Here is a 14179-nt window from a genome sequence, read left to right as displayed (position 1 = left end):
CTTCAACATCCACAACAACACTATTCCTAAGGTTCAAGTAAAAAAATCCTTAAATTAATTTAATCTCACACTTTTTAAAGAATTATGACAGAGCTTGAACACCATTTTTTGTTCTGTATACTTGCCTGCATAAAAAACTCCACATTCTCCTGCTGGATTACTTTTCCCCTTTGGGGAAATAAGATGTTCCCCTCCCTATAACTATGAAATATAGAAGTGTTTATACAGTCTACACTTGACCAAGTGAAAGAATTTAAAATTTATTCAAGAAAAATCTGATTGGGGATAGAGTTAACAAGGAATCATTCTGTTGTTCTAGCACCAAGACAGACAACTGGCAGTCTCAGGCTGAGCAAGAAAGGAAAAAAGTTGTGAGAATCAACTGAAGGTGAATAGACATAAAGCTGTAAGATTTGCAGACCAATGAACTGAGGCCAAAAATTGCCAGCCAACTGCCAAGGAGCTATGAGTCTCCCAACTACTGCACCTGTTGCCTACACTTTAATCAAAACAGGTGAACTCTCTCAGCATTACATACTGATCTAGATTGCAGAAGCAAGTTAGTCTCAGAGCATAAAATCACTACAGCAACTTTTAGGTTGATCTGTGGTGGCAGGAAAGCTGTCCTTGTTGAAAGCAGTCTCGTCTTTCAGGATGTTGCCCAAGCTCAGATGAGAACAATTAAGTGTTTCAAAGGCCCATGCTTTAGATCTCTCTAATCTCTGAAATACAATACTTGCTATTGTTGCAAAACCAAGCAAAGACTGATGAAACTTAGTACAGATCTTAACATGTCTTGGCCCTCTCCAGAAATCGATGGTGTGAACTGAGATAAACCCAAGTGACTGAAGCACTTCAGTGGCAGAGTGAGCAGTCCCTAGAGAACCGACATAGCCAGAGCAACCTCCTCCTCTTTGCAGTGTCTGTGAGTACTTGGTGTCTCAGGTTACCACGTGTCTGAGAGCTAGTCAAGGCATGCATTTTTGGTTTATGGTAAAACCCTACATACAGATAATGAACCACAGCATACCTCATGTTCTAGGAACAAGGCCTTCAGCTGGCCTTTTGACCAGTAATCCAGTGCATATGCAAGAAGCTTCATTGACAAAGTATTCACACGTAAAAAATTGCCAACAAACACAACTCTGTTTATTTTCTAAAAAGAAGAGAAAAAAGCAAAGGATTAAGTCTTTTCAGTCTGCAACATAGCTTTGAAAAATTAAGCTATGAAAGAACAGACTGTTTGGAGCAAGAAAAAAAATAACTAAACAATTAAAACCACAATTAAAACATGGTCCCAAAATTTAAAACAGCATACTTGGGGAAAAGGAAAAGCCATGCAACTCTCAAGAATTAAAGACCTTAATTTACAGGAAAGTAGAACTTGTGTTTCAAATTAAGTGAACATTTCCAGTAATTAAGCCAAAGAAACAGTCCAGCTAAAAGTGAAATTAAATGAAAAATACTTCTACTTGGAAGAGAAGACTCAATGCCTTCATAGCCCTGTACAATGCTGCTTGATCCATATGCAACAAGGCAGCACTGTAAAGAAGCCGAAGACAGTAAGACATAGCAAATGTTCCTTTCATCTTCAGACCTCAATATACCTCAGTTTAAAATTAGACTAAGACTTAAACATCAGAAGTGAGCTGTGAATTTTAATAAAGTAAAATGTAAAAAAGTGAAAACTGTTCAATCTTCTCCATTCACTGAAATACATTCAACATTAAGTGGAAGCAACATTAAACACTAGCTTAATGATATGAGAGCAAGAACTAAAGAAAATTTAATTGTGTCAGTGCTTAACTTAGTGCTTAAATAAGCACTTAGTTATGTTAGATTAATACTTGTAGGCAGGTTGCTACAAAAACAAGTATGACAGTTCAAATTACTAACATGCAACCATTTTTCACCATCTTGATTATTTCAGTGAAGATAAAATAAAATTAACAGTTAAAACACAAACATAATTCTGTTCTACAGCAGGATGTTGAAAGAATTAAATCAATTTTATCTTTATATATATCAGAGATATTAGTTTGCAGATCACTATCAGCCATTTAAGATTTGTAGTTCTATAACAGGCTTGAAATTAGACAAAAAAAACCCACAAAAACCTTAGGAAAAAAACCCTCATTTGTGCTCTTTGAGTTCTGATTTGTACTCCTTTACCCCACCCATAAATATAAATAGCATACATTTGCCTTAGACTCAGACTATTAGTATACACTTTTAACTTCACCCTGATCTTAACCCTTTTATTCCTGAGCTTTGTCTAAAAGCATAAAAGCTAAAGGTAACTCAACATCCACAAAACTGACTTTCTTCTCCAAGACAGACATGAGAGAAAGAAGAAAATGGAGGTAGAACCTGCGATATTCAAAGCAGAAAAGCATCTTAGTCTGGCTCCTAAGCAAAAGAAGCGTTACTGCAGCTAACAAGGTTGTTATTCTGATGCTACCACCTCCATAGATTTTACCTCATTTACTGCACACATCCGGGCAATAGACCCAATGTTGTTGGTGATGGTGACCAATATGGCTCTTGCAAGATCCTCTTTACTAACAGACTCTCGCTTCTCTTTGTAGATCATATTCCCAAAACTGTAACAGGAAAAAAAAAATCCATTCAGTACAAAGTGATGCACGTGCATTTGAAGTAATTTCATGTTGTAATTTTAATGCTGTAACAGAACTTAAGCCTCATGCTTGTTCTTATTAAGTCTGTATTAAGTACAGCCATTTGACAACTGACACTAAAACATATGTATTTTATTCCTTCACAGGAAACAGTCAGTCTTGTCACAATCACGATCTCGTAGTATTTTTGCCTAGATTGTGGACTTCTATAAAGAAGCACCTACAGCAAAAAGTAGTTTTATTCTTAGGCAAGACTATTCTGCAAACCTAGTCAATGTAAATTAAGTCAATGTCTAAGTCAGACTGGTGAATTCTTCAACTCCTCCTGCTTGCTTCCTCACTCACAATCTCTATATGATTTCTGTTCTCAAAGAAGGAATACGGATAGCTGGATGGTTTTATGAAGGAACACAATCTTCTGCAACAGCCAATAAATGGCCAACAGACTTACTTAATTTATATAAATGAGGAGTTCTAGATTAGAAGGACATTTCTGTTAATTTCTTATGAATTATAGAAAAGAAAAAAAAAGACAAGAATCCATAGCTATACATGATATTTTAGCATTAAGAACTCTGTCATATCTAAGGTTTCTTCAATACCTAGCTAGCAGGCACCTGCAGGTTCATGTGGTCTTAAGTTTTCAGAAAAAGGGCATTTTCAGAAAAATACTTCAGGATGAAAACATAACTTGACTACAATAAAAGTTTGCAAAAAGCAGTTTTCTCTGTAATAGTTTAAATCTTGCTTTTGAAGCCTCTCAAGCTGTCATAAAAAATAATAAAAAGATGTCTTGCTTACCTGGATGCTACAGCCCATCCTGGCAAACCAAATCTTTCATAGTCTCCTCCATAAATATCACGAACCAACTTGTCAGCATGTGTGCTGTCTCCTTTGGATGCCATCTCCAGAGCTTCTTCAAAACTTTCACAGCCCGTCAACAAACTGCATAAACCAAGAAAGGTCCCTCCACCTAGACTAAGAAAGAAAACTAGTTGCTTTTAAATAGTATTTTCTCACATCAAAGACTCTTATGTCTGACAAACAAAATTAACAAAGCCTTCTATCTTAAACATCACACTGTCTGCTTTCTTGCTCAAGGTTCACTACACAAAGAGCTGTCAATCATGCTAACATTTATGTAAGTCACTTAGAAGAAGCTAACCGTACAGGAAGAGCTAACAAATAGTTATCAGCTCTCAAAATGTAAGCTGGAAGACTTCATTAGAGACTAAAGCTCCCTAAATACCCATATCATACTACTGATTCTAATCCTCAATAATTTTCTGTAAAACATGTGGATGTATTTATTTTTATGAAGGAAATAAAACACAGGTTCACTGGACACCAAAACAAGAGCTATAGAACTCTCACTATGGAGCACTTCTAGCTCTCATTGATTGATAAAGAAGATACTGGCTAAATCTCCTTCCTAACACCACAATGGGGGTGTGCTTCAATGAATACAGCAGTAAATGAGAGATAAAATATTTTTCCCTACTACAGGGTGAGGGAAGAGATAAGGGGGAGGAGTCAGGGAGAGGAAGCACTTTGAAAACAGGGGGCTCATTGTTCCATAAAATAGCAACTCCAACGTAGGTTTTTAAATTACCTTGTTCCAGTTACTCTTTTATAGTTATCTTTGGAATGAACTGATAAAATACTGACTCCTGAACCAATGTTCACAACCAGCAGTGGGTATGGATCATCCAGGTTAAAAGGCATCTTTTGGCATCTCTCAGGATCTGAGGCATTTTCAAAATAATAGCACTCTGCCTGGCCATTGAAGCTGACAGAGTCTATATACAATAAGCCTTTGACAAGGCAGTCAAGCTCATCCAGTTTGTGCAGCTGGAGGTTTCCAATCTGTGTTAAAAAAAGAAAAAAAGACAGTGTCAACATGTTCTGACATTGCTTAAACATGCTACAAATTTACAAATGTATTTGTGTTGCCTAACTTTAAGAAGCCATCTCAGGCAGCTAATTCAGGAACTTCAGTTCCTCTATAACACCAGCAAAGAATTCAGAGGTAAATTCTGAATGTATCAACTAGCAAATTACTCTGACTATCAAGCTAGATTATCAGGCTTGAATCAAGGGCAAACAGTATAAATATCTGCTTTGGCAAGCCCAAATATAACTTCAGAGATACTCAGACATTAATCCACTGAAAATTGAGCAATATTTTTCATCAATCTAAATTAAAAAAAAAAAAAAGGGTGGCCAAATACCCTAGAGGCCCCATCAAGTTTGTCTCAGTGAAGCTCACATATCTGCACGTCTTTTCAAGGTTTGTGGGTTTCATCCCCCACCTTAGAAGTCAGTAATTTCTAAGATGTCAGCAGATAAAAACCTAAGATAAAAACCTTGATGACATTGTACTAACTACCCTTACAAATTCATTAATACTCCAATACTAAGAAAACCCCAGGTCAGAAATTCTATAGGACTTCAGGTTTGTCACAGTTCTTCCTCAGTTTTGCACATCACATTTGAGCTGCTGTTCTCTCATAAAGCAGAAAGAATTTAAGAGGTGCTGTGGATTCCAGAAGCCTGTAATTTCACACCATGATTAATCCAATTTAACTCTGGGCTTTCATGCTGTCTCTGTTACCACAGCAGGGAGTTCCAACAATTACAGAGTCCAATTAGGATCTAATCCAAAAGAAAATACCCATAAAGTCTATTTGTGAACCAGGTAAGCTCACATGCAGAAAGCAGCCTACAGATGGGTTACAAAGTTGAGCAGTCAGATGTGATTGCGCCCTACTGACTGACATCAGAACCAGATCACAGCACTGCCAGTCTCCCAAGCGGTAGATTCCCCCACATTGGACAGTTTTAAGTCTCAGCTTGACAGAGTGCTGAGCCATCTCATATGAACTATAGTAGTACCTAGAAAGGTTGGACCAGATGATCCTTGAGGTTTCTTCCAACCTGGCATTCTATGACTTAGACATATGCATTGTCACGGATTTCTAAACAATGCACTAGACTAAATTAATTAAGATGAATTAAGATTAAGACCCACAAACACTGAAAGCCTATCATCAAAGGCTGTTTAGGAAAGAAAATTCAAAGTGACTCAAGCACCTCAACAGTTTAACTACATTTCCCATTAGACAAGTGAGATTAGAAAATGGTTAACTTCTCAAGGATGTCTCACATTTCACTGCATTAATGGAAGTTGCTAATGAGCTGCAACCATTTGGTCATATTTATTATGATGTCAAAAAGCAGATTTCTAGATTATCATAATTAAGAGTGAAAAATAAAGGAATAATTCATAATCTTTGAGCATTCCATAGTTTTTCAAAGTACTGCTAACTTTAACCCAGCATCAGCAAGGCTTCTGGCACCGGGTTCAGTATGAGGACAGACAGGCTACCTACTGTGCGAAAGTCTTCTTCAAACTTGTAAGCGCCACCACCAGTGGCACAGAGCACCGTGTGTAGTGTTGAGAAGTTTTTATTTCTTCCCATTTGGATAAAAGTAGGCAAATCATGAGTTGGGAATCGAATAAAGTGCAGGTTTCCTCTTCGAGCAAAAAGCGTTAAGTCTTTCAGCTCAAGGTGGACATCTCGAATGCCAGTGGATCCATAGGCTACATTAGAAGTCAGGTATTTGCGGATGCTCTTCAAACTTTCAACTTCCTCCTGCTCCTCCTCCGCAGTGATATCAATAGGTTCAAAATATGCAAGTTTCACCAAAGTTCCCCCAATGTCCATGCCAAACCATGGAAAAGCTGTGAAGATAAAAGAATTGATTGATTAGCTTTGTTACAGAGCAAAAGCAATAGATGCAATTTAAGACTAAGCAAATGTTAGAATTTTTAACGAGACAGACATTAACGAAAACCCTCACAGGAACAAAGATTTAAAACTAATTTCCATTATGTGACCTTCACTATCCTTCCGGCTGCAGGTAAAAATGGAATAATGAGCAACTCTATTTACACATTTAAATGCTGTCACATGCACTCACCACGCCTAACTGAAAACTCTCCAAACCACACCACACCTTTTATACTAACTCAAACAGAATTCAACCACTTTTTTTTTTTTTTTAAAACACATGATTTAAATAACCTTCACTCCTAAAATACTAGCTTTGCCATAGCTTAGCACAAAAACTGCAACGCACACTTGTGAGAAAGCAGATCAAACTCCAGAGCTGACGACAGCAGCAGGATAGGTGTTTCTCCTCCAAGTTATCTGTTGCTCATGTAACATGCTTTGTTTGCAGGGAAGCATTAATTTATTTGTATGTGTATTAAAAATTGACACAGTCACAATGCCCAATTTATGGAGCTAAAGAGAGGTGTTCCTTGAGGAGAGGAGCCCCTTGAGGTTACAAAGTTAGCAAAAAAGCACTACCTAGAAGTACATGTAAGACAGAAAAGTAGTATTACTGAATCTAGGTTCCATTTTTCTCTCTTTTTATCTTGGATAGTAAGAGGAACTTCTGTACTACAAAAATCCAATTCTAAACCATGAATATTTTGGCTTTGTAACTGCTGTGGGATGACTGCAATTCCTAACAGGAATTCTATGTTTTATGTCATGTATCATCATTTGAATAGGCCTGTATCAATATATAGTCCTACTCACGATGAAAGAGATACTCAGCAACCCTACAACAAAGACATAATCTTCATCTGGGAGTTTCCCCAATATCATCCCCTAGAAACAGTGTTTAAAACTTAAATTGTAAGTTTAAAAAAGATCCTGAACATCTAGTTGGAAAGCTTGTACTTTTACCTCCTAATTGACACTGTAACTTGCTGGGTTGTTTGCTTTTGCTTTGCAGGGATTTTTTTCCTTTCCTAAACATTCTGTAGAGTTCAGTTTATTTCTTCAAATGCAATTAATATATTATAGAAGCATGAAACTCAGAAATTAAAACCAGAAGATGTTAACATGTTCATAATGATTAAGATGTAATTAGGTTGATTTACATTACCAGTGGGATCTATCCTTGAGAAGGGTGGCCAACGAAAATATTTTCATGTATTTAGTCAAGGCTGGCTGTGTGCCAGTTCATTTGTAACAGGAGTAAAAATAAAAACAAACAAAAAAAACCCAACAAAAACCAAACAACTTGAAAGTTGCCTGAATGTTCAGAAATGGGTATCCAGGGAGTATAGCCAGATATTAACAAAAATGATTGAGTCAGTAACTCTACTCATCTTGAAAACCAACATTTAAATATAAGGATAAATACAAGAATAAATCTATCTCAAAGAGGGAAAAAAAGCTCTATAAATCCGGTTGTATAAAGTTGAGATCTAAGCATAAAACTATGCCAAAAGTCACATATGAATTGACTTTACAACTATACCTAACTTCTTTGTGCTGAGAGTCTGGACATAAAAAGATCTATCACCTTATTGTTTGACCACAATTAGCTAATGGGTTATTAAGTTGTTCAGCCTCATCATAAACAATGTCACAAGGCCAAAACCAAAGAAGGGAAGTTGATTCACCCAGCAGATCAGAATGTGTCTGTAGAAGTCAATCCAACTCCTTCAGAATCTAACTAGGACACAGCAAGCCAAGTTATACCTAGAACACTTGTGACTGTTCCTGCTCAGTAGGCCTAGTGAATAACCAGCATTTAGGATCCCACAATAAGAGGGAGAAACTTTACCTTTTAAACAAAAAAGAAAAGTTTAACTCTGAGGAAGTTTATTCTGTAGTTAAAATGAGAACATATTTTATGCTGTACAATAGCAAATTTCTGGGTTAACTGAGTGATCCTAACAGCAATTTAAGGACTTTGAGACTTAAGAAATAGGTCACTTTTCACCTCTGCAACAAACCCCAAACGTTTCACATTTTTCTACTGAAAATTTGTCAAGATCAGGTTGGTAAGTACATTGCTCAAGTTTCATTTACAAGGTAGAGGAGTTTCAACAAGCAACTGGCCCACATACTGCTAACTTACTCCTTGTATCAGCAAACCAGAAGAAGACATTGCACAAGGATTCTTGTGTATGTAAGCTATTCTTGATTCATTTATTCACAGGTCTAGCCATGAAAATTAAAGCCATTTTGTTTTCCAAACCTAGAAGAGGACACACATACAAATAGATCGCAAGTGCTCTGTTGAACTGCAGCTGCCATTTTGGGACTGCGAGGATACAACATTTATCCATGCTTGAGATACCTTTAAGTATTACAAAATACACTGATTCTACAGAGCTAGAATGTAATTGCATGTGGACACAACATGGAAACCTTGTAAACTCTCTTCCTTTCCCTTGAGCCTTAGGGTAGTCACAGTTACAGAAATGTGTGCAGAAGAGGCCAAAACCAATTGCACCACCTTCACTTCCAGCTTGTATCTGTGCAGGCAGCAGGTTTCAGGACTTGCACAACTGTAGCAATCGTTCTACAGCTTCAATTCGTAAGGAGAGTCAATGCACCTGCAGGAAAAAAACTTTTTTTCCTGCAGCTCTATGGGGGTTTGATTAATAAAAAAACCCTTTCTCAGCTCTTCCTCTTTGTATCTGTTCCTATTCTTAGGAAGACTCTACAGAAACTTGATGCAGAGCTCAGAAGTATTCCTTGGTAAGAATTTAATTGCTGTACTCAGAACAAATTCAGTGCCCTGCCTTTTCAAAGTTCAGCTCCTCTCTGCAGAGGTCAGCAGCCATTTGACAAAGGAAAGGTGGGAATTGAGCTTTTTACTCAACATGCCAAATTGCCTTGGACAGACTACATGAAACTGCTTCAAAAACATGCATTCTTCTTTTAGGAAGTCAGACCTGTCTCTGTTTAAGAATACATAAAGTATGTATTTTTACTAACTGAGAAGAGACAAATAAGCAAAGTAGAACACAAACTGGGAAGTCAAAACCCATATGGTTTAATGTGATGGTTTAACTTCACACCAAACTGAACTGTCTCCAACAGGGCAGCAAGTAGAGTATCACAATATTCAACCTCATTAATTCCCAATCTCTTTCACTCCCCTTCTCTTCCAGGAGCCACTGTGGTCCCTACACAACAACTAGGAACCTTTGGTATAAAGCAACAGATTGTTCTGTACATGCTGTGAATAGAGGTCTGAGAGGCAGCCTGCAGAGAATTAAAACACTAAAGGTGTTCTAGATAATTCCCTACAACTGCTCCCTGCAATGTAGAAAAGCCCTTTCCACATGGAACAGTGCTGTCACATAGTGCTCTGCTCAAGTGGTGATGTAGCAGTTCTGCCTAGTAAGAAAACCCATGCTAATGGCTGTTGGTTGTTTTTAAAATTATTATTTAGAGCTACATAGGGAGGCCTCATTCTCCTGTGTCTGCACTTCCCAAGTTCTTGGTATGCCTAGTTTCTGGCAGCAATCTTAAGGCTATTATATCTTATCATATAAGGTCTTTACATGCCAAAAGGAAATAATTACAGTTAAAAGTCTCTCATGCCAATACAAGCACAAAGGTTGAAGTATTTTCTTCTTCTATGGGTTCTGGTTGAGCAGAGCAGAGGACCTTGGAAGTTCTCCACCCAGACCACATACTGGTATTTTGACTTTGCACACCCGTTTTGGATCCAAAGCCACAGGAAGTACACACTCAGAGACTTAACTACCCCCCTCTTTTTCAGCCAAGACTCTTCAGTTTAATGCTCTATTTGTACTCAGCTTTTAAAGACTGCAAAACACATTGCTGTTAAACTCCTTCCTGTGAATGTAATGACACATTTGAAACACAAACACCTTTAAAATACTTCCTTCTCATTGTAAGATACAATAACAGTCTGGATCAAGCCTGCACTAAAGTAAGGTGAACTAACCTTGAAAGAAGAGCAGCTACCTCCTCATTCAAGCAGGGAGCTCTGCATTGTTTAAAAGAAATAACCCACAGCTATCAGAGACCAGGGCACCAGATTTTGTGTCCTCTTTCTAAGAAAGCTTATGTAGGACTGTTGCACTTCGGGTGCAAATGCAGCTTTGGAAACAACTGCCAAACGCTGCTGCAGTTTGTGATTCTGTATTGGCTTAAAATACAAGAAAGGAAAATGATCATGAAATCACATGAAAAGTTTACTTCTGCCAGCGCTGCAACAGTTCTTTATGAAAGTATTACCAGCTCTGATGCACAAAACTTATCTTCTAGTTCAGCTCAGTACATAGCCTTGCAGAAAAAAACTAACCTTGAGCCCATTCTTATCTGATCACTGACAAGTTAACTATATAAAAGTTATACTGAACTATTACATAGTTAGTGCTTATAAACACAGCAACTGAAACCAAATGCATCTTGCAGTTTCTCTAAATGCATTTTCCTCTATGTACATGCATACATTCTTGTGTTTCCAGTATTTCCACAAAACATCTGCACCCAGCAGAGTGAGAATGGTAAACTTTTAACTCCTCCATCAGTTAGAAGTCTAAGGTAGGTAATGTCCTATGGGACAACTCTATAGATAAAGCACATCAAAGGCTGTTTGTTGAACTGCTGAATCAGGTGGGAGTATCCTGATGGCTGGGCAGCAAAGTGCCCTTGCAGTGCCCGTGTCACATGGATGTGTGTCTTTGAGCCTCTACAGAGTCCTATATTGAGTCCTTGAGGCACTGGAGACTTTCTCCACTTTACTAGTTTTTTAACAGGCTTTACAACAGGTTTTTTAACAGGTTTTGAGCCCAAGTCTGGCTCAAAATAGATTTGGTCTGGACAGAATTAACACTCCAACTAAACATACGTGACATACGGTGTCACATCCTCCCATATCCCTCATGGGAAAACTCCACCAAACTCAAAGCTCCGCACGTGTTCCAACTCACCACCTCTGATCACGCTACAGAAAGGCCACGTTGAGCAGTGGGAGGACAGGTGGTAATTGGCAATTACTGAAACTGCTCTTCATTAGGTTTCTGACATACAACTGCATACCATCTAAAGCTAATACAAGACAAAAATACTGCTGCTTTCATCTTCTCCCTCCTCGCTCATTCTGTTAATTTGGCTGACATCTCAGCAGCAATCTCTTTGGGGACAGGTGTTCTTATTTCAGTAAGATACAGCATGCAGAGGCATAACCTAACACTTTACAGATACAAACACAGGATAAACTGTGCCTGACAGTATTCAGTGGTTCTGTAAGAGTCTCTGCTCTCACATTTATCATCTCCACCCTCAAACCACCTTTGGAAGTTTCTCTTACAATTGCCAGCCTTTCTTTCCCATTGTGTTTCCTCAGAAGAGCTATCATGCAACTGCTGGTTGGAAGGGTCCTCGGGAGGTCATCCAGCCCAACCTCTCAATCACTCCAGCAGGAAAGTTGCCAACACTAGATGAGGTCAACTACAGCTTTGTCCAGCCAAGACTTGAAGGCCTCTGAAGATTTTCAAAGAATCCTCCTAGGATGGAGACTCCACAACCTCCCCCCAGGTTCCACTGCTACACTAACCACTTAGGTACAAGGTTTTCCTAACTTGAATTTCTGTTACCCTCCTTTAAAATGCCTAGACATTTAAAGGGCCCTTTACTAGCCTATTTCAAGGCAGCCAATCTCAGAAGCCATAATCCATAAATTCAGCCGCATTTCTCACAGTTTTTACAACAACAAAGTAGCAATAGCACTAGTGAGAAGACTTGATGGGAAGGCTGCACAAGCACAACTAGGCAGTGTATCCACATCACAAATTCTGAACCCACCACGTGTCTCCATTTTACCCTCACCTTTCACCTGACATGGCACTTTGTGCAATCATGCTTTCTTCCATGATGCTAAACATAAATAACAGATAAAAGTACAGGTAGGATAAAACAACCTCAATTCCACTTTGCAGACTTTTACAACAGACCAATGACCTCTTGTTAAATAATGATTAACCATTTTTCCTCTGCATCAAATTTGGTTCCAACACAGATTGTTTGTGTTTCTTTGCCTAAATAAATGTATACCCACTCAGCAATTGTATTGACATGAATTGACCAGTGTCTGAGCCAAGCAATTTGGACCTAGACAGTCTAAAAGTGGTATTGTGAGCCCAACTCAGATTTCAGGTCAATCTGAGCATGTAAGACAAATCGACAGCAGTATTTGAGAATCAAAGTCCCTGAGCAACAATGGACTTTTCCATCCTCAGTGCTTTTGTGGATCTGCTCCTCCTCAAACATTCAGCTGCTCTTCTACTTCAGCTAGTGTGGCTAACTAGGAGTCAAGATCTGTAGAAGGAACCTAAAGTTCACTGCCTAAGAAACTAAGTACTACTATCTTAAAAAAAGGCCATGGGCTTAAAAATATGTAAAAGAGTCAAGATCAAATAAACAACTTAGTTTGACATTGTATTCTTCCCCTCCACTGCTTAATACGTTCCAATTCTGATTTCCATCATAAAAACATCAAAGTTCAGGTTCAAGAACTGGAAGACTGCAACTACAAGTTCAGCTTACTTAAGCAGTTAAAACTTCTTGATAACATTTGGCACCAATACCTAAGCATTAGGTTTAAATCCACCATCACAGAAAACGACTCTTTTGAGGCCCAGCAGAGGCACTGCTGAAACAAGCAGGTTTCTACACTAGCAGCAGCCCATACTCTCACCACTTTAATCACCAAACCATCTTAGAGCCAACTAATGCTACAGAACCTTGCTATCATTCCTTAAATATTATACCAGATTAAAAAACATGCTGTCTGAACTGTACTCTTCATAAACATGATTACAGTCGGTTTAGCAATTTCCACACACTGGCACTAGTAAGAGGTGATGGCTAATTGTATGCTACAAGATGCTTATTTAGGCTTTCCTTAACACAACACAAGAAACAAAGTTATTTTCACAGCCAAAGTCAATTGCATGTTTATAGCTATTTCTAGAAATACACTAATACTTCCTCTGTAAAGATATGTTCAGTGATTTGCTTCTTGTTGGGTTGCTCAAACAATATATTTAAAATACAGACTTTCAACAGACTCTTAATTGTATGCTCTTCATCAGGAAGGCATGTCATATGACTGAGAACAGCAGGCCTAGTTCTTTAGGACTAGCTACCATTTCCATACGGTTACTCACCCCGAAAATAAGTCTTTAAGTATGATGACAAAGAAAAATTGCCTGACTCAGTGGAGTAGTATCTGCATCCCTTTCAGCTAAGGTGCATCTGTGTAGGTCTGACAGGTGTGCTGACTTGCACAGCTGTGTATCTGTCACACTGTGAAAACACTGCTGGTACGAAGACTAACTTTACTCAATCCAATTCCCTGTTCTCACAAAAAAGTACCAATGGCCCTAGACATTTTGTTTGCATTCATCTGAGTCTAAACCATGTCTGTGCCCTCCAAAATATATATGATACTCCAAAACAACAAACAGCATCATCATGGCTGTGCTTGTTACAGGGGAGCGTTCATGTCATTTTAAGAAATGACTTGCACCCAAATATTAATCAATATTCTCTCTAAAAAATCAAAACTTGATTAGCCCTTACAAAATAAAACGGTATCAACTGCAGCCGCCCACGCAGGAGTTTAGCGCAGGAATGAAGTGCCACCTTCACTAAACCCATCACCCATCCCCAAACACATGCCTG

The 14179-nt window shown here is 38.3% G+C and overlaps 1 protein-coding gene across 1 annotated transcript in view; it reads right to left on the bottom strand.

Annotated features, from left to right (window-relative positions):
- PANK3 (pantothenate kinase 3) overlaps window positions 1-6376 on the bottom strand; it is a 6940-nt gene extending 564 nt beyond the window's left edge. The window contains exons 1-5 of the mRNA XM_010001943.1: window positions 6032-6376; window positions 4252-4505; window positions 3441-3617; window positions 2480-2603; window positions 1031-1156 (exon numbers count right to left, since the gene is read on the bottom strand). Coding sequence (XP_010000245.1) covers window positions 1031-1156; window positions 2480-2603; window positions 3441-3617; window positions 4252-4505; window positions 6032-6367 — 1017 coding nt within the window. The 5' untranslated portion in view covers window positions 6368-6376. The remainder of the gene's footprint in view (window positions 1-1030; window positions 1157-2479; window positions 2604-3440; window positions 3618-4251; window positions 4506-6031) is intronic.
- Between the last annotated feature and the right edge of the window lie 7803 nt (window positions 6377-14179).

Source organism: Chaetura pelagica, unplaced genomic scaffold (assembly GCF_000747805.2).
Source record: "Chaetura pelagica isolate M959 unplaced genomic scaffold, ChaPel_1.0 scaffold356, whole genome shotgun sequence".
NCBI lineage: Eukaryota > Metazoa > Chordata > Aves > Apodiformes > Apodidae > Chaetura > Chaetura pelagica.
The sequence above is the reverse complement of the archived record's forward strand: the minus strand, read 5'-3'. Positions and strand labels throughout refer to the sequence as shown.